This window comes from Cherax quadricarinatus, chromosome 39, assembly GCF_038502225.1.
Source record: "Cherax quadricarinatus isolate ZL_2023a chromosome 39, ASM3850222v1, whole genome shotgun sequence".
Taxonomy (NCBI): domain Eukaryota; kingdom Metazoa; phylum Arthropoda; class Malacostraca; order Decapoda; family Parastacidae; genus Cherax; species Cherax quadricarinatus.
In genome coordinates, this window is record NC_091330.1 from 20,754,179 (window position 1) to 20,778,206 (window position 24,028).

General features: G+C 39.8%; 2 protein-coding genes across 6 annotated transcripts in view; one reads left to right on the top strand and one right to left on the bottom strand.

The window, feature by feature from the left end:
• LOC128696393 (secreted frizzled-related protein 3) overlaps nt 1–11,358 on the top strand; it is a 181,404-nt gene extending 170,046 nt beyond the window's left edge. Inside the window, exon 8 of the mRNA XM_070092521.1 lies at nt 8,530–11,358. The gene's annotated coding sequence lies outside the window, so the exon portion shown is untranslated. The remainder of the gene's footprint in view (nt 1–8,529) is intronic.
• The window catches only part of LOC128696388 (uncharacterized), an 853,106-nt gene that overhangs the window by 55,970 nt on the left and 773,108 nt on the right, over nt 1–24,028 (bottom strand). For all 5 annotated transcript variants that reach the window (XR_011392932.1, XR_011392933.1, XM_070092516.1 and 2 more), the window contains 2 exons: nt 22,424–22,557; nt 22,024–22,165 (listed from right to left, as the gene is read on the bottom strand). Coding sequence is in view for 3 of the 5 variants with exons in the window: in XM_070092516.1 (XP_069948617.1) it covers nt 22,024–22,165; nt 22,424–22,557 (276 nt within the window). In the remaining 2 variants the exon portion in view is untranslated. The remainder of the gene's footprint in view (nt 1–22,023; nt 22,166–22,423; nt 22,558–24,028) is intronic.

The window sequence follows — 24,028 nt, forward strand, 5'->3', positions numbered from 1 at the left end:
TCTTTGCTCGTTACTCTGCCGGCTTCTCGTTGTTGCTGAGCTGCAGCTGTCCACGGAGCTATCACGTGATCGAGGGGGGGTGCCCTCACCTCGCCTGAAGTATTCAGTCTGGTCTAGACTCTCTTGGTGGTTGGACATATTCTTGACAAGAAGTGCCTAATTCTCCCTTATTGGCCCTTGCTGGAAGATCGCCTCTGTAGCTGTCTTGTTAGTTCTGTAGAACTCTGTTCACAGAACATTGTATAGGCTTAGTGATTTTCGATGTTGTACTGAGGTTGTGTGTCGCATAGACACTCTGAGCAACTCAGGTCCTGAGCTGTAGCTTCTGACCTAACTTGTACTGGTATCTGTGTATTGTCACAGTCGGGGATTTTCTTATGGAAGTTTTCTTATGGGAGTATGGGAGTTTTGTGGAGGATCTGCTGATGGTCCCTACTTAGTGTCGTTATATTATCTCCGTGTTCCTGATTCTGTGTCGCAGTTGCTTGTTATATTGCTATTGGGCTTAGCATTCTTTTTATTGTTCAAGCAGACTGTTCTGACTGCCAGTTGGTCAAGAAGTTAGCTTATGAGAGGACTTTGTCAGTCACTTGTTTAAGTCTAGTCAAGTCTTGAGACATAGCGAATTACTTAGAGCACTTACACACAAACTTACTTGTACTTATTTGTATATTGTATTAAATGTTAATGTACCAGACAGTACTTAAGACTTATAAATGTGATATGTGCTTTCAGCACAATAATACTGTACATGAGAGAAGTGATTATTCTTATTTTGTTGATTACTGTGATTAATTTAATTTGATATACGCCTAGACAACTTAATTAATAAATTTATTAAATTTTAATTTCTCTAGTTAGTAGCCTACCAGTTGTAATCCTAAAGCACTGTTGAATCATACTGAATTCTAATGGATAACTGGACAAGGATACTGACTAATTGTTACAAAAACCCAGTAACAGGCTGGATGCTAGAAGGGCAGTCCTTTCTAGTATTCACTGGAGATCTCTAAGCTTTTTAGAATCGCATTTTTTGTAACAAATGGGGGCCCGTCTGGGATGCTCTTGATCCAAGGTGTTGGAGAGATTGTCCAGTTTGACATACAGTGGACCCTCGACTAACGCTATTAATCTGTTCCTGAGAGCTCATCGTTAGTCAAGTTAATTTTCCCCATAAGAAATAATGGAAATCAAATTAATCCGTGCAAGACACCCAAAAGTATTGAAAAAAAAAAATTTTAACACATGAAATATTAATTTTAATACACACAAACTGAAGAAGACATGCACAGTTACATGACACTTACCTTTATTGAAGATCTGGTGATGACTGATGGGATGGGAAGAGGGGAGTGTGTTGATGGTCTTAGTGTTTAGAAGGGGAATCCCCTTCCATTAGGACTTGAGGTGGCAAGTCCTTTTTCGGGGTTACTTCCCTTCTTTTAATGCCACTAGGACCAGTTTGAGAGTCACTGGACCTCTGTCGCACAACATATCTGCCCATAGAGGCCTGTACCTCCCGTTCCTTTATGACATTCCTAACGTGTTTCACAACATTGTCAGTGTCACCATTAAACACTTGTTCAGGTTTCAGTCCTTCACTGTCTATGTACTCCTTGAATTCCTGCACATATTTTTCAGCTGCTTTTTGGTCCAAACTGGCAGCCTCACCATGCCTTATCACACTATGTATGCCACTACGATTTTTATATCTCTCAAACCAACCTTTGCTAGCCTTAAATTCACTCACATCACCACTAGTTGCTGGCATTTTTCTAATTAAATCGTCATGCAACTTCCTAGCCTTTTCACATATGATCGCTTGAGAGATGCTATCTCCTGCTATCTGTTTTTCGTTTATCCATACCAATAACAGTCTCTCAACATCTTCTATCACTTGCGATCTCAGTTTCGAAAACATAGTTGCACCTTTGGCAAGAACAGCTTCCTTGATTGCCGTTTTCTTGGCCACAATAGTAGCGATGCTTGATTGGGGTTTTGTGTACAGCCTGGCCAGTTCGGAGACATGCACTCCACTTTCATACTTAGCAATGATCTCTTTCTTCATATCCATAGTAATTCTCACCCTTTTTGCTGTAGGGTTGGCACTAGAAGCTTTCTTGGGGCCCATGGTGACTTATTTTGCAGGTGCAATCACTAAAAAGGCTGTGATAATATGAAATGTTCCGATTGTATGCTTGGAAGCGACCGCGGTGGTTGGCTGGCTTGTAAACACTGGCCAGAAGTGGACGCGTCTCAGACGGAAGGAATAGCGTTGGTCAAGTTTTATAGCGTTGGTCGAGTTTTTTAGCGCTAATCGAGGCAAAATTTTTGCGATAAAATGTATCGCTAGTCGGATTTATCGTTAATCGATGCCATTGCTGGTCGAGGGTCCACTGTACTAGTAACTCTATGATCAAACACTTTGAGTACATTCCTAATCTGAAGACTTTGAGTTTAGTCTTGTACAACATACCAGGTGGATGTATGTACTTGACTGAGTCTCTTGATCCAAGGAGATGGAAATACTGTTTATGAGCTCTAGCTCTAAGATAACCAACACTAAAATTCCTATTAGGATTATAGTTTCCCATAATTACTCTCTCGTAGTACATTTATTTTCGTGATGTATGCCAAAGTGAAACAATTAATTGATACTCTGACTTTGTCTGATATAAGTACATTAAAACTTCAGACGTGTTGGCGAGTAGCCAAATATCTCGGTGTGACGTATAATAGGAATTACACCGCAAAAACTGTCAGAGCGTTAATTAAAGATATATTGTTTCCTCCTCATATGGAGATGTCTGATTATGATTCAGATTCAGAAAGCCTAGTGTCACAATTAGGAAGTATGACTCTATTTGATTACTTAGAAGAACGAGCAACTACGGCAGAAGTGTCTGAGCGTAGTGAACCTTCGCTCACGCCTTCCCGCCTCACTGACACAATAGTACAGAGTATAGCTTGTATGACTCAGCCTCATACTAGTACCGTGTATGCTTCACCTGTATCTACTTATCCTAGACCAGATCTAGACTCTCTAGAGATGCCTGAACGAGGTGCCCGACCCAAGGACAATCCAGACTCATTCGTTCATTTCCCCACTCCTCCATTATCCACTGGTCCTATCTCTCAGGAACAGTTTGAGAGGTTGGAACGCCTCTTTATGTTGCAGGCTGCACAAATAGAGGCACAGAGGAAACTGAACGAAGAAGATTTCCAGAGAGAAAATGTTCGTCTTGGAAGACAACAGACTGATAGATCACAGGACACATTTAATGTGCAGAAAGCTGCATCCATGGTTCCTAAGTTTTTTGAGAGTGACTTAGACACCTATTTTGATGTGTTTGAGAACCAGGCACGTGCTATGAACTGGCCACGTAAGCACTGGGCTACCTTGTTGCACACAGCTTTGACAGGAAGAGCTCAAACTTCTACTGCTGCTTTACCATTTGCCAAGTACAGTGGTCCCTCATTTTTCATAATTAATCCATTCCTGGAGGAGCTACTGTAAACGAAATTTACAATTTGCGCATCAATTTTCCCCATAAGAAATAATGTAAATTCAATTAATCCGTTCCTGACACCCAGAAGTATTAAAACAAAATAATTTTTTACATGACATATACATGTAGTACATAAACAATACAATGGGAAATGATGAATGAAACATTAATAGCATAATGCTTACCTTTATTGGAGATTCTTCTTAGTGTATGGGAGACTGAAGGAGGAGAGAGATTGGATTGTTTACAGTTTGGAAGGGGAATCCCCTTCCAGCAACACCTCAGGTACCAATTGCTTTTTTGGGGTTACTTCTCTTCTCTGTTTCTTAATGCCACTAGGACCACCATGAGAGTCACTGGAGTCCTGTCTCGCAAAATAACTGTGGAGAGAGCTCTGTTTCTGGCGTCTCTTTAACACTTCCCTAAAATGGCCCAAGACTTTGTCACTGTACATATTTCTCACCTTCTTTACCACAGGCTTGGCACTAGGAGCTTTCTTTCGAGCCATGGTAGCTTAGTACTTGCAAGCACTAAAATGAGTGGAATATTATGAAATATTTCGTAGGAGCACTTGAGGGGACCTTCACTCACTGGTAAACAATGCCAGACTGGCTGGGTAGGGAGGCCTCCCCGGCTCACACTGTGCTTACGCGTCCCGGACAAACTACTATTCGCGGGTCAACCTATGAAAAGTGAGTCCATGTTTATACGAAAATACCCCTATGATTGGCGAAATTTACGATTGCAGAGAACTACGAAAAGCGAGGGACCACTGTACGTACATTAGTTATGGCGCTGTCAAACAAACTATTCTAGAGACATATAACTTGTTACCTGTAAGTTATCAAAGCGCATTTCGTACGTTACAACGACAACAAGATCAAACTTGTGTAGAGTTTACTCGTGAGAAAAAAGTTGCACTTGAAAGATGGTGTAGGTCTGCCAAGTGCAACAACTACGACAGCCTTGTTCAGTTGTTACTACAAGAAGAGTTTAACAACTGTATGTCTGCTGACATACAAGAATATCTGATCGATCATGCTACCTCGGATATTCTGGAAACTGCAGCATTAGCAGACAATTACGAGATTTCTCACAAACTTGTACGTACTAAAACACAAAGAAACAAGGTAACTAAAGATTGTCCTAGAAGTTGGCAACCTAAATCAGCTGCTCATTGCCGGCCTGATGTACCTGCTACTGTAACTTCTCGTACCTTTACCAAGAAAACTCTCAATCCTGAATCTGTCTCTGTGGTTAGACAGAAATCTGATATCGAGAAGAAGAAAGTTAAATGTACCTATTGTAACAGAAAAGGACATGCTAGAGAGTATTGCTATAAGTTAGAAAGAGATACAAGCAGCAGTCGTGCAGCTGGCGCCCCCACTCAAGTCGTATCCTCTCCCGAGCAACAAAGGCACCAAAATCCTAATAATACCTCTGATCCTACTGTTTTAGATAATATTACTCAGAACAGATGACTAGCGTCAGAAAGTGTATCTGACGAAAAGATTCGTTCAGCGATGAGTCCTTACTTTTCGAGAGGTAAAGTAGGATTTGACGGATCACATCTAACTGAGATAATTACTTTCAGAGACACTGGCAGTTATCTCACGTTATTGAGAGAAGATGTACTGCCCATAACTGATGATACCTATTGCAAGATAGATGTATTGTTAGAAGCCTATGGTGGGGCTGTTATAAAAGTACCTCTGCACAAAGTTTACATTGAAACAAGCTATTATACTGGTTATATTTCAGTGGGTATATCCAGTGGTGTATTTCCTATCAGGTCAGTGGACTTGTTGATAGGGAACGATATCCTTCATGCTGGTATATGTAAAGAACCACTTGTGATTGATAATAACACTGATGATAATTATGCCATTGAAGCTTGTAAAGATAAGCCTATTTTATTTCCTCTCAGCGCAATTACTAGAGCTATTCAAAGATTCAACAACCATCCTTGTCTCCTGTTGAGTTAGTGGATGACAATGATTTGGGCTTGAATATGTTGTTTAGTGATGCTCTGCGCCCAGGATCATTAACACCAACTCCCCCCTGTCATCAACCTAGTCAGGACACTACTGACGTTAAATTTCTAACTCATGATGATTTAATCAAGGATCAGTTTGTTGATCAGTCACTGGAAAGACTGAGAGATATAGCAGTTACTGCGAGTGAAGCAAAGGATCTAGATAATTGTTACTATTATAGTAACAATGTACTGATGGAGAAAAATACATGTAAGTTGTCAGCTGATAGTGTTTCCACCACACTCAAGCATCTCGTAGTGTTACCAGTAACATTTCGTGAACAAGCCATTGATTTTGCTCACAATAGTCCCATAGGAGGACATATGGGTGTCAAGAAGACACTCGGTAAACTGGCAAAACATTTTACTTGGCCAAAGATGAAGGAAACAGTAGCTGATCATGTGCGACGTTGCCACGTGTGTCAAGTGACAGGCAAGCCAGCACACACTCCTCCACCTGCACCTCTCATTCCTATCACCGTGGATGGTGAACCATTCTCACGTCTTATTATTGATTGTGTTGGTCCTTTGCCTAGAACCAAACTAGGAAACCAATACTTATTTACTATTATGGACGCTGCAACACGTTATCCCGAAGCTATTCCTATGAGAAAAATTAATGCTCGTGCTATTGTGAGAGCGCTGATGAAATTTTTCTCCCAGGTTGGATTGCCACGAGAGATACAATCAAATCAGGGATCTAATTTCACTTCCAAGATCTTTCGAGAAGCATTATCCCACCTAGGAATAAAGTCTGTACTTTCAACCACTTATCATCCTCAGTCACAAGGTACTCTAGAGAGATTTCATCAGACACTGAAGTCCATGATGAGAGCTTATTGTGAACATTTTTCTAGAGACTGGGATGAGGGTATACCTTTTCTTCTGTTCGCTATGAGAGAAAGTGAGCAAGAAAGTCTCGGGTTTAGTCCATTTGAATTAATATTCGGACACCAAGTGCATGGTCCTCTCGCAGTGTTAAAAGACGTGTGGACAGGAAAATCAAATCCATCATTGAGCACATCACCTTCATTAATGCAGCAACATTTGACAGCCGCTAGAGAGCTAGCTTCAAAAAACTTAGTTTCTGCCCAAACTAGAATGAAGCAACATTATGACAAGCGTGCTGTCTCTCGCTCTTTTAAAGCAGGAGATAAGGTGATGGCTCGTAAATTAGTACCAGGTCATACTCTACAAGCCAGGTATGATGGTTCCCTGGAAGTAGTGAAAAAGCTTAGCGACGTAAATTATTTGGTACGTACGCCTGGAAAAAAGAAATCTAATCATGTGTACCATGTTAACCAGCTTAAGACATACTACGCTAGTCCTCTACCTACTACATCTATTCTTCCTAGGACAGAGGAAGAAAACGTCAGTCTACCTGACATCTCTAGAGGTATAGAGGTACGTTTAGAAAATTCAGTGACTCTACAATCACTAGACAATTTTCTTAGTAATCTTGGGATTGATAAAGCTGGTGATATTAAAAACATGATTTTGCTTTTCCCTGAATTGTTCAGTGATGTTCCTAAACGTTGTACTCTGGGTGTACATGACGTTGATGTACAGGGAGCATCACCCATTAAGCAATCACCATATAGAATGAGTCCAACGAAGCATAAAGCATTGAGAGAAGAGGTTGATTTTCTGTTATCTCATGGACTTATTGAATGCAGTAAAAGTCCATGGGCATCTCCATGTATTTTAGTGCCTAAACCTGACGGTAGTTTCAGGATGTGCACTGATTACAGGAAAGTGAACTCTGTCACCTTGCCTGATGGTTATCCTCTACCTCGCATTGACGACCTTATTGACCTTGTATCAGGAGCCCAGTTTGTCAGCCGTTTAGATCTCTTACGAGGCTATTATCAAGTCCCGCTTACTAAATGTGCTCAAGAAATATCTGCTTTTACTGTTCAAGATGGATTGTTTAACTACCTCGTCACCCCCTTTGGCCTATGTAACGCGGCTTCTTCATTCCAACGTATAATGAACGAGTTGACCCACAACTTAGAGGGAGTAGAAGCCTACCTTGACGACTTAGTGGTGTACAGTGACGAGTGGGAACAGCACTTGACGCGTCTCAGAGCATTGTTTGAGAGACTGGCGCACTACAACTTCACTGTTAACTTAGCTAAATGTAGTTTTGGTCAAGCCAAGATTACCTATCTAGGCTTTTGTATTGGCCAAGGTGAAGGTTGCTCCTACTGAGGCTAAGGTTCGTGCAATTTCTGAATTTCCAGTGCCACAAGATAGGAAGGGAGTACAGAAATTCCTGGGTATGGCAGGATATTATCGCAGGTTCTGTCCAAACTTTTCTCAGATTGCAGCTCCTCTTACTGAGCTTACTAGTAGCAAAGTTCAGTTCATCTGGACTAGAGATTGTTCAGACTCGTTCAAAAGATTGAAACGTTTGCTCTCCTCTGCTCCTGTGTTGAAAAGTCCTAATTTCAATCTTCCCTTCTTTTTACATATAGATGCGAGTGGTTATGCAGTGGGCGCTGTGCTGCTCCAACAGTCAACATCCACTGACATTTTCCATCCTATATGTTACTATTCATCTAAGCTTAAACAACAACAGAAAAATTATGCCACTATTGAGAAAGAGGCTCTAGCTCTTGTGGTATCCTTGGAACATTTTGACGTGTATTTGGGCACTTCCCCATTTAAAATTAACGTTTTTTTCAGACCACAATCCACTCACTTACATAAGCACTATGAAGAGTAAAAATGCTAGGATCATGAGGTGGGCCCTCAGAATCCATCCTTATTCTATTAGTATAAAACATATAAGTGGTCATTGTAATGTAATTGCTGACGCTCTGTCACGTCCTTAATAATTATCAGTTACATTAAATTAACGTAATTTTATGCCCAAATACCTTTTCTTACTTGATATGTCAAATTCAGTAAAGTAACGTAATCTCTTCAGCCCATGTTAATTATATATACTCATGTCTAATTATTATATTTATATATTTTCAGTAGTGGTGATATATGTGGGAGGAGACAGAAGCTGAGTGATGAGTTTGTAGTGTTGTGTGGGCGATGTTACTGCATGGTGGAACAGTCCTGCCGCAGACCCCCTTCCCCTTCACTACACACCTTAAGCTGTTTAATACTCAGATGACTATACTGCATAGCATTCCACAACCACTACTTAAGAGTGGAATGCTGTCTCCTGTCTATCGCACAAGACTATCGTGTATATGCAGTCTCCACTACTATGATCGAGCCTCAACGTGCCGTGCTTGTCTACTCTATCCTGTCTCTACACTGATGTACATAACCACCAGTATGCAGAGATAGGATACTGTGTACTGCCCTAGTACTAGGGGCATAACTTAGTGATATAGACACTGAAATTATAGAAGTGCTTGGCACAAGAGTGACTCTCATTATTTTTTATATTAAATTGTGTTAGTAAAGTAACCTGAGTAATCAGTAATAATGTGAAAGACATTAATGCAACTCCTAGTGCGACCGTTTGTTGTGTTGGGGGTGTTGCAACCCCTGAATGGGTTGCAATGTATATTATGTATATATATTACATGTACATTACCTTTTCATATAATTTTATATTGCTTATATTTGCGATAATAGCTAAATCGTGAATATATTGCTTATATTATTATTTGACCTAGTTAAATTTTGTTAGGTAGGATGTAACATATTATTATGTGCTCAGTTCAAGTCTTGATTGTCTAACTGCTGTAATTATCGCTCTTTGCTCGTTACTCTGCCGGCTTCTCATTGCTGAGCTGCAGCTGTCCATGGAGCTATCACGTGATCAAGGAGGGGGGGGGGTGTCCTCACCTCTCCTGAAGTATTCAGTCTGGTCTAGACTCTCTTGGTGGTTGGACGTATTCCTGGCAAGAAGTACCTAATTCTCCCTTATTGGCCCTTGCTGGAAGGTCATCTCTGTAGCTGTCTTGTTAGTTCTGTAGAACTCTGTTCACAGAACATTGTATAGACTTAGTGATTTTCGACATTGTACTGAGGTTGTGTGTCGCATAGACACTCTGAGCAACTCAGGTCCTGAGCTGTAGCTTCTGACCTAACTTGTACTGGTATCTGTGTATTGTCACAGTCGGGGATTTTCTTATGCTGAACTTAGATTCAGTAGTTTGGGAGTTTTGTGACTTTTGTGGAGGATCTGCTGATGGTCCCTACTTTGTGTCGTTTTATTATCTCCTTGTTCCTGATTCTGTGTCGCAGTTGCTTGTTATATTGCTATTGGGCTTAGCATTCTTTTTATTGTTCAAGCAGACTGTTCTACAAACCATACCCCGACTGGGATTGAACCCGCGGTCAGAGAGTCTCAAAACTCCAGCCCGTCGCGTTAGCCACTAGACCAGCTAGCCACAATAAGATTTGTCCAACTAGGTATATTTCTACACCATAGGAAGGTTAGCACAGGCACCACTGTGACCACAAATGCAAGTTTTTACAGACGAATCTCCAGCTAGCGTGGCCGTGATGAACTCTAGCTCAAGTTCCTTCACTGCCATCAACATGACAGTAACAGGCTGGATGCTAGAAGGGCAGTCCTTTCTAGTATTCACTGGAGATCTCCAAGTTTTCAGAATCGCGTTTTTTGTAACACATCGCATCATCCATCCCCTCACCATTGTCTGGGGTGACAAAACAACAACAATAATCATGGCGGACTACTCCAAGTCACATCACCAGTGTCGAGGTTGGGAGACTACTCTCTCCTATCTTCGCATTGGCCATACTCATCTTACTCATGGATATCTCATGGAGAGGTGCCCCGCTCCTCTCTTTGAGAACTGCCAGGCTCCATTATCAGTCAGCCACATTCTGTTGGACTGCCCACTTTATCATCGAGCACGCAGAATTTACCTCCGTCGTCATCTTCGCTCCACTGCTCTCTCTTTACCTTCCCTTCTCGCTGATGGACCCACCTTTCATCCGGACTCTCTCATTGACTTTTTGACAACAACTGACTTACCTCACAAATTCTGATACCTTCAGCCCTTTCTACCTCAATCTCTTGCTACCCTCTACCCCCTACTATCAGGGCCGGATTACCGCATAGGCAAACTAGGCATTTGCCTAGGGCCCCGCACATTTGGGGGCCCCGCGGTCCAAGGGCTCATCAAAGACTGTGCACATGGTGCAAGTGCAAAGGGGTCCCTACCTAAAAAGTTCAAGTGTTTGGAGAGTAAAACTGATTTTTAAAAATTAATCAAAACAAAAATAAATAATGAAATAAAATAAGATAAAAATAAATAAACCTAACCATAGATGGCAACACTCAACACGCCTTTGTTTACATCAGAACAGCTGTGTTTTCCCGCTAATGGGTGAGTATGGGAGATTCCTCTCCAATTTTCTGTAGTAATTACATGTTATCTAGACTTGTACTGTGACAAATTAACTGAAGTGTTGTTGATAGACATTGATGTGTATGGATAAATGTTTGTTTTCGCCTCTAAATGTTAAGGGAGGTACCTGATAGGGTTACTTGACCAGTAAGACGCATTTTTGGTAAAAATACTATAAAGAAAAACCTAAAAACGCAAACTGACTTCTGTTTGTAGGTTTTAAAAGCACTTTGTCCTGTCTTTAAGTCTTTATCATTTCAATAACAGATCTCGATTGATGTTCTACATCACTTCCGTCGCAAATGCTTAGTTTTCAAGTTGCGACGGAAGTGATGTAGAACATCAATTAATTTACTACATATTTACCCAGAAACACATAAGCCACATCAGAAAATCGTTGGTTGGGTGAAACTGAAAATTGTCCCTGCATTCTTTAATTCTCATGTCCTTATCTATGGTGGTAGGCCATATATCATGCAAAACATAATGATTAGTTTAGTTATGAAAATGGTAATATAAATACCATTGTGCATTGTTCTTGGACTCAGTATGATTTCTGTTTAAGTAAATTGGAGATCAAGGAGGATGAATTAGTAAAATATTCATAGCCCAAATCACTAACCTAATCTATATGAAGCTTGCAAATTCAGAAACTGTGAAAAGATCATGGATGGTATGCTCTGAAAGCTCAGGAAAAGTGTACTGTTCAGCATGCAAGCTATTTTCTACCAAAGAAAATACCTTCATACAGGGGTTCAATGACTGGAAAAATTCCAAGCGTTTCGAGGAACATGAAAACAGCACCACTCACAGGAGCTGCATTTTAGCCAGTGTATTTTGTGCACAGAAAAAAGGCTTACTGGATTCTCCTTTGGAAAATCAAACTGAAAAAGAGCGCACTTATTGGAGAAAAGTTCTAGAAAGAGTTGTTGCTGTTGTAAAATTCTTAGCTCTAAGAGGACTTGCTTTCCGTGGAGAAAATGAGGTTTTTGGTTCGGAAAACAATGGCAATTTCATAGGGATCATAGAACTGTTAGCACAATTCGATCCATTCTTAGCAAATCATGTGTCACGCCTTGGGAATGCAGGAAGAGGCACTGTATCTTACATGTCATCTACTATATGCAATGAATTTATTGAACTGATGACTAAGAAGGTCCTCAATAACATCATAGCAGCTGTGAAAACTGCAAAATACTTTGCAATAAGTGTAGATTCAACACCAGATATTTCACATACAGATCAATTGACATTCATTGTTCGCTTTGTCGACTCCAGTGGTAAGCCTGTAGAGTGCTTTATAAAATTCATTCCTCTTTCAGGCCATGATGGAGAAACAATGATGAATGTAGTACTGGATACTCTGCTTGAACATGATCTCTCTATTATGGATTGCCGTGGCCAGAGCTACGACAATGCAAGTAACATGTCAGGTAAATGTAATGGATTGCAAGCCCGTATCAAGCAAATCAACCCACTTGCTGAATATGTGCCCTGCTCAGCACATTCTCTTAATCTTGTTGGGTCATGTGCTGCGGAGTGTTGTGTCGCTGCAGTTTCATTTTTTGGACTTTTACAAGCACTCTTTAATTTTTTCTCTGCTTCAACACATCGGTGGAGTATACTCAAGTCAACCATTCATGGAGATGTCATCAAATCATTATCAACAACAAGATGGTCAGCACAGCATGATGCAACACATGCTTTGAAAGACAGCTTTGCTGAAATACGTTCTGCTTTGATCCAAATAGCAGAGGATGAAGACCAGACAGCAACTACAAGAAGCGAAGCAGCCAGCTTAGCATCAAAATTGGAAGATTTTGAATTGGCCTTACTCTGTGTGCTTTGGGACTGTATACTGGAACGGTTAAATGCCACGAACAAGACACTTCAGAAAATTGAAATTGAAATGGCTACTTGTGCTAACCTCTATGCAGGCTTAGTGGAATTTGTAAGCTCACTTTGCAATGATGAAGCTTTTGAAATGTTTGAAGAGAAAGCTAAACTGCTGGTGAAAGACTACAGTTACCAGGCTGATCATCAGCGGTCAAGGAAGAGGAAACGCAATTTTGAAGAGCCAGACAATGAAATTGTGTTGCTACCAAGGCAGAAATGTAAGACAGCTACATACTTCGTCATCCTGGATTCACTGATTACAGAATTGATGAAAAGAAAAGAAATCTACCAGAATCTCAATGACAAGTTTGGATTTCTGTTCAAAATTACTACTATGCCAGATGCAGAATTGAGAGAAGCTGCATTAAAGTTGCAACAACACCTTTCAGCAGATGTTCAGGACACATTTGTTGAAGAAATAGTTAATTTTTCTGGGTATATGAATCAGATTAAAGCTCCACCTGAAAAATGTGCGCCCTCAGCTGCTTTGAAACATTTAAGAAATGCAGGTACCTCAGAAACCTTCCCTAATGTTGACATAGTGTATCGCCTTTACCTAACACTTCCAGCTACTAACTGAAGGAGAACGTTCATTTTCTGTTTTGAAAAGAGTGAAAAACCAGCTCCATTCAACAATGAGCCAAGACAAATTGTGTAACCTAGCCTTGTTGACCACTGAGTCTGATCTAACAAGAAATATTGATTTTCAGAATATAATTGATGATTTTGCCAATATGAAATCCAGAAAAAAGTTTATTTAAGAAGTGCCTGTGAATATAAACAATTCTTTACTTTCTTGAGTTTATATGATTTGATAGTCTTATGCATGATGCAATGATAACAATAATGGTCAGTGATTTATAAAGGGAATAATAGTGCTGTAGTGGTTATGCTGAATATAATAGGTACATGATGTCACTACTTTAACCCTTTCAGGGTCCAAGGCCCAAATCTGGAGTCACGCACCAGTGTCCAAGAATTTTCAAAAAAAAAATTTGTTATTTTTTCTTATGAAATCGTAGAGAATCTTTTTGTGAAGGTAATAAAACAAAAAGTACGAAATTTGGTGGAAAATTGACGAAATTATGCTCTCGCGAATTTTGATGTGTCAGTGATATTTACGAATCGGCGATTTTGCCGACTTTGACTCCCATTTTAGGCCAATTACATTATTCCAATCAACCAAATTCTTAGCTATTTCACTAGTATTACTTCTATTCTATCGATTGAGCACAAGAAATCGCCAAGTCAACTGTTTCAACTACAAAATAAAGTGATCGGAAATTGTTAATTTGGCCAATTTAACACAAAGTTCAAAATATTCCAATTTCAAAATAGGGTCCAGAATAAACAATGTAGGCATTCCTGGCACTAAACTAACATTTCCTCTGTTCATTAGTTATGTTTTGAGGCTTTACAAATAAATTCCATTTTGATTTTTTATTCACATAATGAATTTTTATTCACACCAAAAAATAGAAGATTTACTGTTATTCAATACTGTAATAATTGTATAAATATCATCACCATATTTGTGAATGTATATTAGACCCACCAGCTGATGTGTATTAGACGTGTGAGGTCGTTTGTTTACTCTTGAATATCGGCAAAAATTTAACATTTCCGCTACTTTGAGCTCAGTTTCAAGCCATTTCCAGTGCTAAAACCAATCAAAATCATCTCTATTTCTGTAATATGTCTTCCATTCTATCAAATGAGACCAAGAAATCGCAAATACAACTATAAAAAACATACGAAAAAACACTGCAAAGTTGCTGTTTTAATCGAAAAATCATGATTTCATTTTTTTTCTCTCATTATACACAGTGTGCTGCAGGATCTGTTTTATGTGGTGCACACATACCACATAGATGTATTCTCTCATATCTAGGCCCAAATGTACCACTCACAGTTTATCAGAGTGAGTTGAGCTCATGGCATAGATCTACAGTTTGGACACTCACCGTAAAGCCGTAGATCTACGGGACGGACCCTGAAAGGGTTAATAGCCTAATCTAGTAATACTATGCTGTCTTGAGTTTATTCTCTTTAAAATGCATGATTTAACAAGATAGTTATAATGGCTGTTGGTAAATGGTTTTGGTTGTCTTGATGTATACTTTCCCTATTAAATTTAATCTAAATAGCCAGAATGTATTTAATTAGACCTTAAACAGGCTCACACCGAACCCCCCCCACCCCCAAGCTGGAAGGGGTCGCTTCACTTACCCATAACTCAAAGGGGCCCCGCCAATCTGAATAGCCTAGGGCCCAGAGACTTCTTAATCTGGCCCTGCCTACTATCCCCTGCCCCGCTGTTTTCTGTAACCTACTGATCATCCCTCCTCCCTTCTGCCACCCAATACCCTCGCTTCCTTCCCTACCCTGCAGCGCTGTATAGCCCTTGTGGCTTAGCGCTTCTTTTTGATTATAATAATAATAATAATACTCCAAGTCATTCCCAGGATTCAGCCAACATTCATCCTCGCCCACTTCTCACCTCCTAGCTGGCAGCACCCCCATCAACCATGGCAAATACACAAAACCTCTTTACCCCAGCCGACAGCACTGACTACAGCTTATCAACATCCCCAGGTATGGCACCAGTGCACAGTCCTCTTCAACAAGATTTCAGAAGATTTTACAAAAAAATTATATCCTCAGACTACAAAATGAAACCTATGAAAAAGGATTACAGACTTAGAACACTCTCTAGTAACCCATAACTCGAGGATCATTTCCCCTCAAGGAAGGTTCCTTGATGTTGGTGAGGGGCTCTTGATTTAGAGAATTGGATCTGTGCTCCAGTTCCCCGAATTAAGCCTGAATGCCTTCCACATCCCCCCCCCCCAGGCGCTGTATAATCCTCCGGGTTTAGCGCTTCCCCCTTGATTATAATAATAATAATAATCGAGGATCATTCAACTGGAAACATAAGAACATAAGAAAGGAGGAACACTGCAGCAGGCCTGTTGGCCCATACTAGGCAGGTCCTTTACAATTCATCCCACTAACAAGCATTTGACCAACCCAATTTTCAATGCTACCCAAGAAATAAGCTCTGATGTGCAAGTCCCACTCAAATCCAACCCCTCCCACTCATGTACTTATCCAACCTAAATTTGAAACTACCCAAAGTCCTAGCCTCCATAACCCAACTAGGTAGACTGTTCCACTCATCAACTACCCTATTTCCAAACCAATACTTTCCTATGTCCTTTCTAAATCTAAACTTATCTAATTTAAATCCATTACTGTGGGTTCTCTCTTGGAGAGATATCCTCAAGACTTTGTTAATATCCCCTTTATTAATACCTATCTTCCACTTACACACTTCGATCAGGTCTCCCCTCATTCTTCGTCTAACAAGTGAATGTAACTTAAGAGTCTTCAATCTTTCTTCATAAGGAAGATTTCTAATGCTATGTATCAATTTAGTCATCCTACGCTGAATGTTTTCTAACGAATTTATGTCCATTCTGTAATATGGAGACCAGAATTGAGCTGCATAATCTAGGTGAGGCCTTACTAATGATGTATAAAGCTGCAGTATGACCTCTGGACTTCTGTTGCTTACACTTCTTGATATAAATCCCAGTAATCTATTTGCCTTATTACGTACGCTTAGGCATTGCTACGTACGCTTAGGCATTGCTCGTACGCTTAGGCATTGCTACTAATAAACTTGACAACAAAGACCGAACAACACACAGACAAGCAAACAACTCTCATTAGTCATGCTAAACAACAAGCTTCCCTAACATCTAAATTATCAGAGGCTGAACGAGACTGGAGGACAAACATCGGCTCTCAATGGAGTGCATGTCTACAGTATCAAAGGGACTTACTGGAACAAAATAAATTGCAAGATGCTGTTATTGTAAACAGTCCCAGCTTACCAACAGACACAAACCAGGACAATTGCACACAAAATGCTCTTCAGCTAATCAATGATAAGATGCAGATTAACACTGAAGCTGCTCATATCAAGGAGGCCCGACTGCTAGGCAGACTGGGTCAAAAACAGTGATGCTAAGATTTCACTCGGTTGAAAAAGGACCTTATAGATTCTTCCATCCAGTTGAACCGTGGAGTGTTTGTTAATGAATGTTTAACAAGAAAGTGTCAAAACCTACTATACAGACATCATAAACTCAAACGTGATAATAATGACAGAATTAAGAAACGTTTCACTTGTGATGGCACAATTATAGTGAAACGGTCAGACACAGGTCAAGGGTACGAAATAAATGAACATGACCTATCAAGGTTCCTCCAAATCGCTGGTCTGACTGAGTCTGGTTAATCAAATAATCTCATCAATATCGACCACGTATAATGCAACATTTTTTTTTTATTTTTATTAACACATCGGCCATCTCCCACCAAGGCAGGATGGCCTGAAAAAGATATGCTTTCATCACTCCATCACTGTCTTGCCAGGGGCACGCTTACACTACAGTTATAAAACTGCAACATTAACACCCCTCCTTCAGAGTGCAGACACTGTACCTCCCATCTCCAGGACTCAAGTCGGCCTGCCTGTTTTCCTGAATCCCTTCACACTCCAACAGCATGTTAAGTCCTACAAACTATTTGTCTCCATTCACTCCTAACACACTCACATATGCTTGCTCAAAGTCCAAACCCCTCACACGCAAAACCTCCTTTACCCCCTCCCTCCAACCTTTCCTAGGCCAACCCCTACCCCACCTTCCCTCCACTACAGATTTATACACTCTCTAAGTCCTTCAATTTTGTTCCATCCTTTCTACATGTCTGAACCACCTCAACAACCCCTCCTCAGCCCTCTGGATAATAGTTTTGGTAATCCCACACCACCTCCTAATTTCCAAACTACAAATTTTCTGCATAATATTCACACCACACATTGCTGTCAAACATGACATCTCCACTGCCTCCAGCCTCCTCCTTGTTACAACATTCACCACCCATGTTTTACACCCATATAAGAGTGTTGGTATAACTATACTCTCATACATTCCCCTCTTTGCTTCCATGGACAAAGTTCTTTGTCTCCATAGACTAAGTGCACCACTCACCTTTTTCCCTCATCAATTCTATGATTCACCTTATTTTTCATAGACCCATCTGTTGACACATCCACTCCTAAATATCTGAATACATTCACCTTCATACTCTCTCCCCCTCCAATCTGATCCAATCTTTCATCACCTAATTTTTTGTTATCCTCATCACCTTACACTTTCCTATACAGTGGTACCTCGAGTTTTGAACAGCTCTCGACTTGAACAATTATGTAAGTGTATTTTTGTGGGTCTGAAACGGACTAATCTAATTTACATTATTCTTTATGGGAACAAATTTGTTCGGTATGGGCACTCGACCAGCCTTCTGGAATGAATTAAGTTCGTAACTCGTGGTACCATTGTATTCACTTTTAATTTTCTTCTTTTATACACCCTACCAAACTCATCCACCAACCTCTGTAACTTCTCTTCAGAATCTCCCAAAAGCACGGTGTCATCAGTAAAGAGCAACTGTGACAACTCCCACTTTGTGTTTGATTCTTTATCTTTTAACCCCACACCTCTTGCCAACACCCACACATTCACTTCTCTTACAACCCCATCTATAAATATATTGAACAACCATGGTGACATCACACATCCTTGTCTAAGGCCTACTTTTATTGGGAAATAATCTCCCTCTCTCCTACATACTCTAACCTGAGCCTCACTATCCTCATAAAAACTCTTCACTGCTTTCAGTAACCTACTTCCTATTCCATACATTAGCAATATCTGCCACACTGCCCCCATATCCACCCTGTCATACCCCTTTTCCAAATCCATAAATGCCACAAAAACCTCTTTACCCTTACCTATATACTGTTCACCTATATGTTTCAGTGTAAATGCTTGGTCTCACCATTAATTTTTTCAATAATAACTCTACCATACACTTTACCAGGTATACTCAACAGACTTTTTTTTTTTTTTTAACATGTTGGCCATTTCCCACCAAGGCAGGGTGACCCAAAAACAAAGAAAACCCTAAAAGAAAAAACTTTCATCACCATTCAACACTTTCACCATCACTCATACATAATCACTGTCTTTGTAGAGGCGCTCAGGTATGACAGTTTAGATGTCCCTTCAACTGCCAATATCCTAAACCCCTCATTGTACTTCCCATTTCCAGGACTCAAGTTCAGTTAACCGGTTTCCTTGAATCCCTTCACAAAATATTATCCTGCTCACACTCAAACAGCTCGTCAAGTCCCAAAAACTATTCATCTCCATTCACTCCTAACACACGCACCCTTGCTGGAAGTCCAAGCCCCCTCGCACACAAAACCTCCTTTACCCCCCCTCCCTCCAACCTTTTCAGGGATGACCCCTACCCCATCTTCCTTCCTCAATAGATTTATATGCTCTCCAAGTCATTCTACTTTGTTCCATTCTCCCTTGTTGGTTTAGCACTTTCTTTCATTTTAATAATAATTGTTCTATTCTCTCTAAATAATCAAACCACCTCAACAGACCCTCTTCAGCCCTCTGACTAATACTTTAAGTAACGCCACACCTCCTCCTAATTTCCACACTACGAATTCTCTGCATAATATTTACACCACACATTGCCCTTAGACACAACATCTCCACTGCACACTCCACATTCCCTTCTTTGCCTCCATGGATAACATTGTCTCCACAGATATCTCAATGCACTACTCACCTTTTTTCCTTCATCCTTCATAAACCCATCCACTGACAAGTCAGCTCCCAAATATCTGAAAACATTCACTTCTTCCATACTCCCTCCCTCCAATGTGATATCCAATTTTTCTTTATCTAACTCATTTGATACCCTCATCACCTTACTCTTATCTATGTTCACCTTCAACTTTCTACCTTTACACACCCTCCCAAACTCGTCCACTAACCTTTGCAACTTTTTTTTAGAATCCTCCAAAATCACAGTATCATCAGCAAAAAGTAACTGTGTCAACTCCCATTTTGTATTTGATTTCCCATAATTTAATCCCACTCCTCTCCCCAACACCCTAGCATTTACTTCTTCTACAAGCCCATCTATAAATATGTTAAACAACCATGGTGACATTACACATCCTTGTCTAGGACCTACTTTTACTGGGAAGTAATCCTCACTATCCTCATATAAACTCTTTACAGCATTTAGTAACTTACCACCTATTCCATACACTTGCAACATCTGCCACATTGCTCCCCTATCCACTGTATCATATGCCTTTTCTAAATCCATAAATGCAATGAAAACTTCCCTACCTTTATCTAAATACTTTTCACATATATGCTTGAATATAAACCCCTGATCTACACATCCCCTACCATTCTAAAGCCTCCTTGCTCATCTGCAGTTCTGCTCTCTGTCTTACCTCAAATTCTTTCAATAATAACCCTAATATACACTTTACCTGGTATATTCAGTAAACTTATTTCCCTATAATTTTTACAATCTCTTTTGTCCCCCTTCCCTTTATATAGAGGAATTATACATGTTCTCTGCCAATCCCTTGGTACCTTCCCCTCTTTCATACTAACCACTCCAACACTATATTTCGCCCTGCTTTTAACATTTCTGTCATGATCCCATCAGTTCCAGCTGCTTTACCCCATTTCTTTCTACCCACTACCTTATGAACTTCCCCCACACTCACAAATGACTCTTCCTCACTCCTAAAAGATGTTATTCCTCCTTTCTGTATACACGAAATCATAGCTTCCCTATCTTCATCAACATTTAACAATTCTTCAAAATATTCTCTCCATCTTCCTGATACCTCTCTCTCTCCATTTAATAACTCTCTTCTACTTTTAACTATCAAATCTATTCATTCCCTAGGCCTCAAGTTATTAATCTCACTCCAAAACTTTTTCTTATTTTCAACAAAATTTATTGATAACATCTCACCCACTCTCTCATCTGCTCTCTTTTTACATTGCTTCTCTACTCTCTTAACCTCTTTTTTTCTCTCCATATACTCCTCCCTCTTTGCATTACTTTTACTCTGTAAAAACCTCTCATATGCTAACTTTTTCTCTCTTATTACTCTCTTAACATCATTCCACCAATCGCTCTTCTTCCCTCCCTCACCCACTTTCTTGTAACCACAAACTTCTGCTGAGCACTCTAACACTATATTCTTAAACCTACCCCATACACCTTCAACACCATTGCCTATACTCTCACTAGCCCATCTATCCTCCAACAGTTGTTTATATCTTACCCTTTAGTTTATAAACCTTCACCTATCTCTTACTTGCTGCTTCTATTTTCCTTGTATCCCATCTACCTTTTACTCTCACTGTAGCTACAATTACAAAAGTGATCTGATATATCCGTGGCCCTTCTATAAACATGTACATCCTCAAGTCTATCGAACAGTCATTTATTCTTTTATCTACCAATACGTAGTCCAACAAACTACTGTCATTACACCCTACATCATATCTTGTGCCCTTATTTATCCTCTTTTTCTTAAAATATGTATTAACTATAACCAAACCCCTTTCTATACAAAGTTCAATCAAAGGGTCTACTGTTACTTATTCTATTTCTCAGACAAAACAAGGCCTGACAAGAATGACATGTTATAAAAGATTAGGGATGTTTTTGTGTATCTGAAATGGGAAGAGAATGAAATTAGTTCCTGAGCTTATCACTCCCTTGTATGTGCCCAGCATTAGGGTAGGCATGCCTTGTGTTCTCACTAGTCATCTAACTGTGTAACATGGCATCGAGAGATTAGCTAGCTTCCCAATAGGCTGGCTAGATGTAATTTTAATTTAGCTTAATCTTAATTTTAAGTTAGCCATAAATTAATATTAATTTGCCTAAAATGGACTGCATAACTGGGGGCTTTACCATGTAAACTGTCATTGTAAAAGAAAATATTATCTACCAAAATACATATCTTCATAAAAATAAACATTTTCATTTTGATTTACTACAAGTCTCTTCTCCCCTTGTTGATCTGCTAGGAAAACTTCCTCTTCTTTTGTGGTTGTCAGCTAATGAAGGCATGGCTACTGCTTTCAGCTTTTCTTTATAACCCACATGCTTAGTTCTGAGAACCATTTTGTAATTCATCTTCATGCTTTTTTTCTTAAAGTATGGACAGTAATTACTACCTATTTGAGTTTGTGGTAAGAATGCATGTGTAAGTGTGTGTGTGTATCACTTCAAAGATCAATCTGAGATTCACCTGGTGTAGTCCTTGACAAAGGCAGAAACAAGGTCCTGTAGGTCATCAAAGCACTCGAAGTCTGTGATCACAACTACTTCATGTGTCAGACCCACAGTCCCTTCCTCTTCCTGTTCTTCATGTCCCTCTATGGAGCATGTTGCTAAGACAAGATAAATGTGATCAGTAATAGTGGTAGAGTTACATATTGCAAACAGTAATTTGATATAACAGCCAGAAACTCAATAGCTAAAAATAATGAGAAAAACATTGTAACAATAACACAGTAGCAAGAAACATTAGAAGCTGACATCAGTGATAGAGATTGGTATGATAGAATTATAGCTTGGCACATCTAGAAACAAGACGATGTGTAAAAATATAAATGACTGTTTTTTGTGTGGAAATGTCAGCCACTTACTACAGGTAAGATTGGGGTGAAGAGTATGGTAGTGGCGGCTGCAAGCATGCAGGTAGGCGGCCTCGGCAGCACACTCCCAGCCAGCCCGGCAGCTTTCCAGATAAGGAGAGGCAGGCACACTTATGAAGCAAGACCTGTGAAGCAACACCAAGGAGAATAAGCCCTACCTGTACTGCAGTCTTTAAAGTGCCCCAGGATGATGAGGAACAGGATGGGGGCGAGTACTGTACCTTGTGGAACAGAGCTTTCACTTTGGCAACCTCCGACTTAACTCGGTTTACCATTACTGTGTGTGTTCTGTTGGTTAGAATGTTGAAGATCCATATGGGAATTTTTGTTTTTAACCCTTTGGGGGGTCGGGCAGATCCTCTCAGAGACTTGTTCTCAGGGTCGGCCAAATTTCAAAAAAAAAAAAAAAAAAAAAAAATTCTTATGAAAAGACAGAGAATCTTTTCCCGATCATAAGGACACCAAAGGTATGAAATTTGATGGAAAACTAACGGAAATATGCTCTCGCGAATTAGCGGTCTCGACGATGTTTACGCATTTGCAATTTTGCCCACTTTGAGCCCTATTTTCGGCCAATTCCAGTGTACTAGTCGACAAAAATCATAACTACTTCACTAGAACTCCATTTTTTCTATCGAATGAATACAAGAAACCACCCATTTACCAATTTCAACTATCCAATACAGTGGTCAGAATTTAGCAATTTTGCCAATTTCACACAAATTTCAAAAGATGCCAATTTCCAAATAAACAAGAAAGACATTCCTGGCACTAAAATAACATTTCCTCTGTTCATTAGTCACGTTCCCATGCCCCTCTTATATTCTTTTGCTTTCCACTTTGAATTTTTATACTCACAAAAAAATAGAAGATTTACTGTTATGCAGACTACTACATTAGTGTAGATATGGTATAAATAATATCAGCACACTTGTGAAAGAATATTAGACTCACCAGTTGATGTGTATTGGACGCTTGGCATCATTTGTTTACTTTTGATCTTTGGTAAAAATCGAACATTTCTGCTACTTTGAGCTCAATTTCAAGGTAATTTTCATTGTAAAATCAGTCAAAATCATCTCAATTTCTGTAATATGTCTTCCATTCTATAAAATGAGACCAGGAAAACTAGAATACAACAATAAATATCACACAAAAATACAGTGCAAAGTCGCTGTTTTAATCCAAAAAACAGTCACAGTTTTTTTTCTCATTACGCACTGTGTGCTGCAGGATTTTTTTTATACTGCACACACTGACCACATAGACCCATTCTTTCATATGTAGGCCTACCAGCTTTCTCTCACTAGATTTGATAGCACTAGAATTTATGCGTACTAGTACGTCAAAAACCCCTGCGCGTAAGCCGTACTAGTACGGCCGAAACCCCGAAAGGGTTAAACACTTCGGCCATTTCCCACCAAGGCAGGATGACCCAAAAACAAAAAAACTTTCATCATCGTTGAACACTATCACCATCATTCACACATAATCACTGTCTTTGCAGAGGAGCTCAGATACGACAGTTTGGATGTCACAACAAACAGCCAATATCTCAAAACCCTCCTTTAACCCTTTCAGGGTCTGTGCCACAGT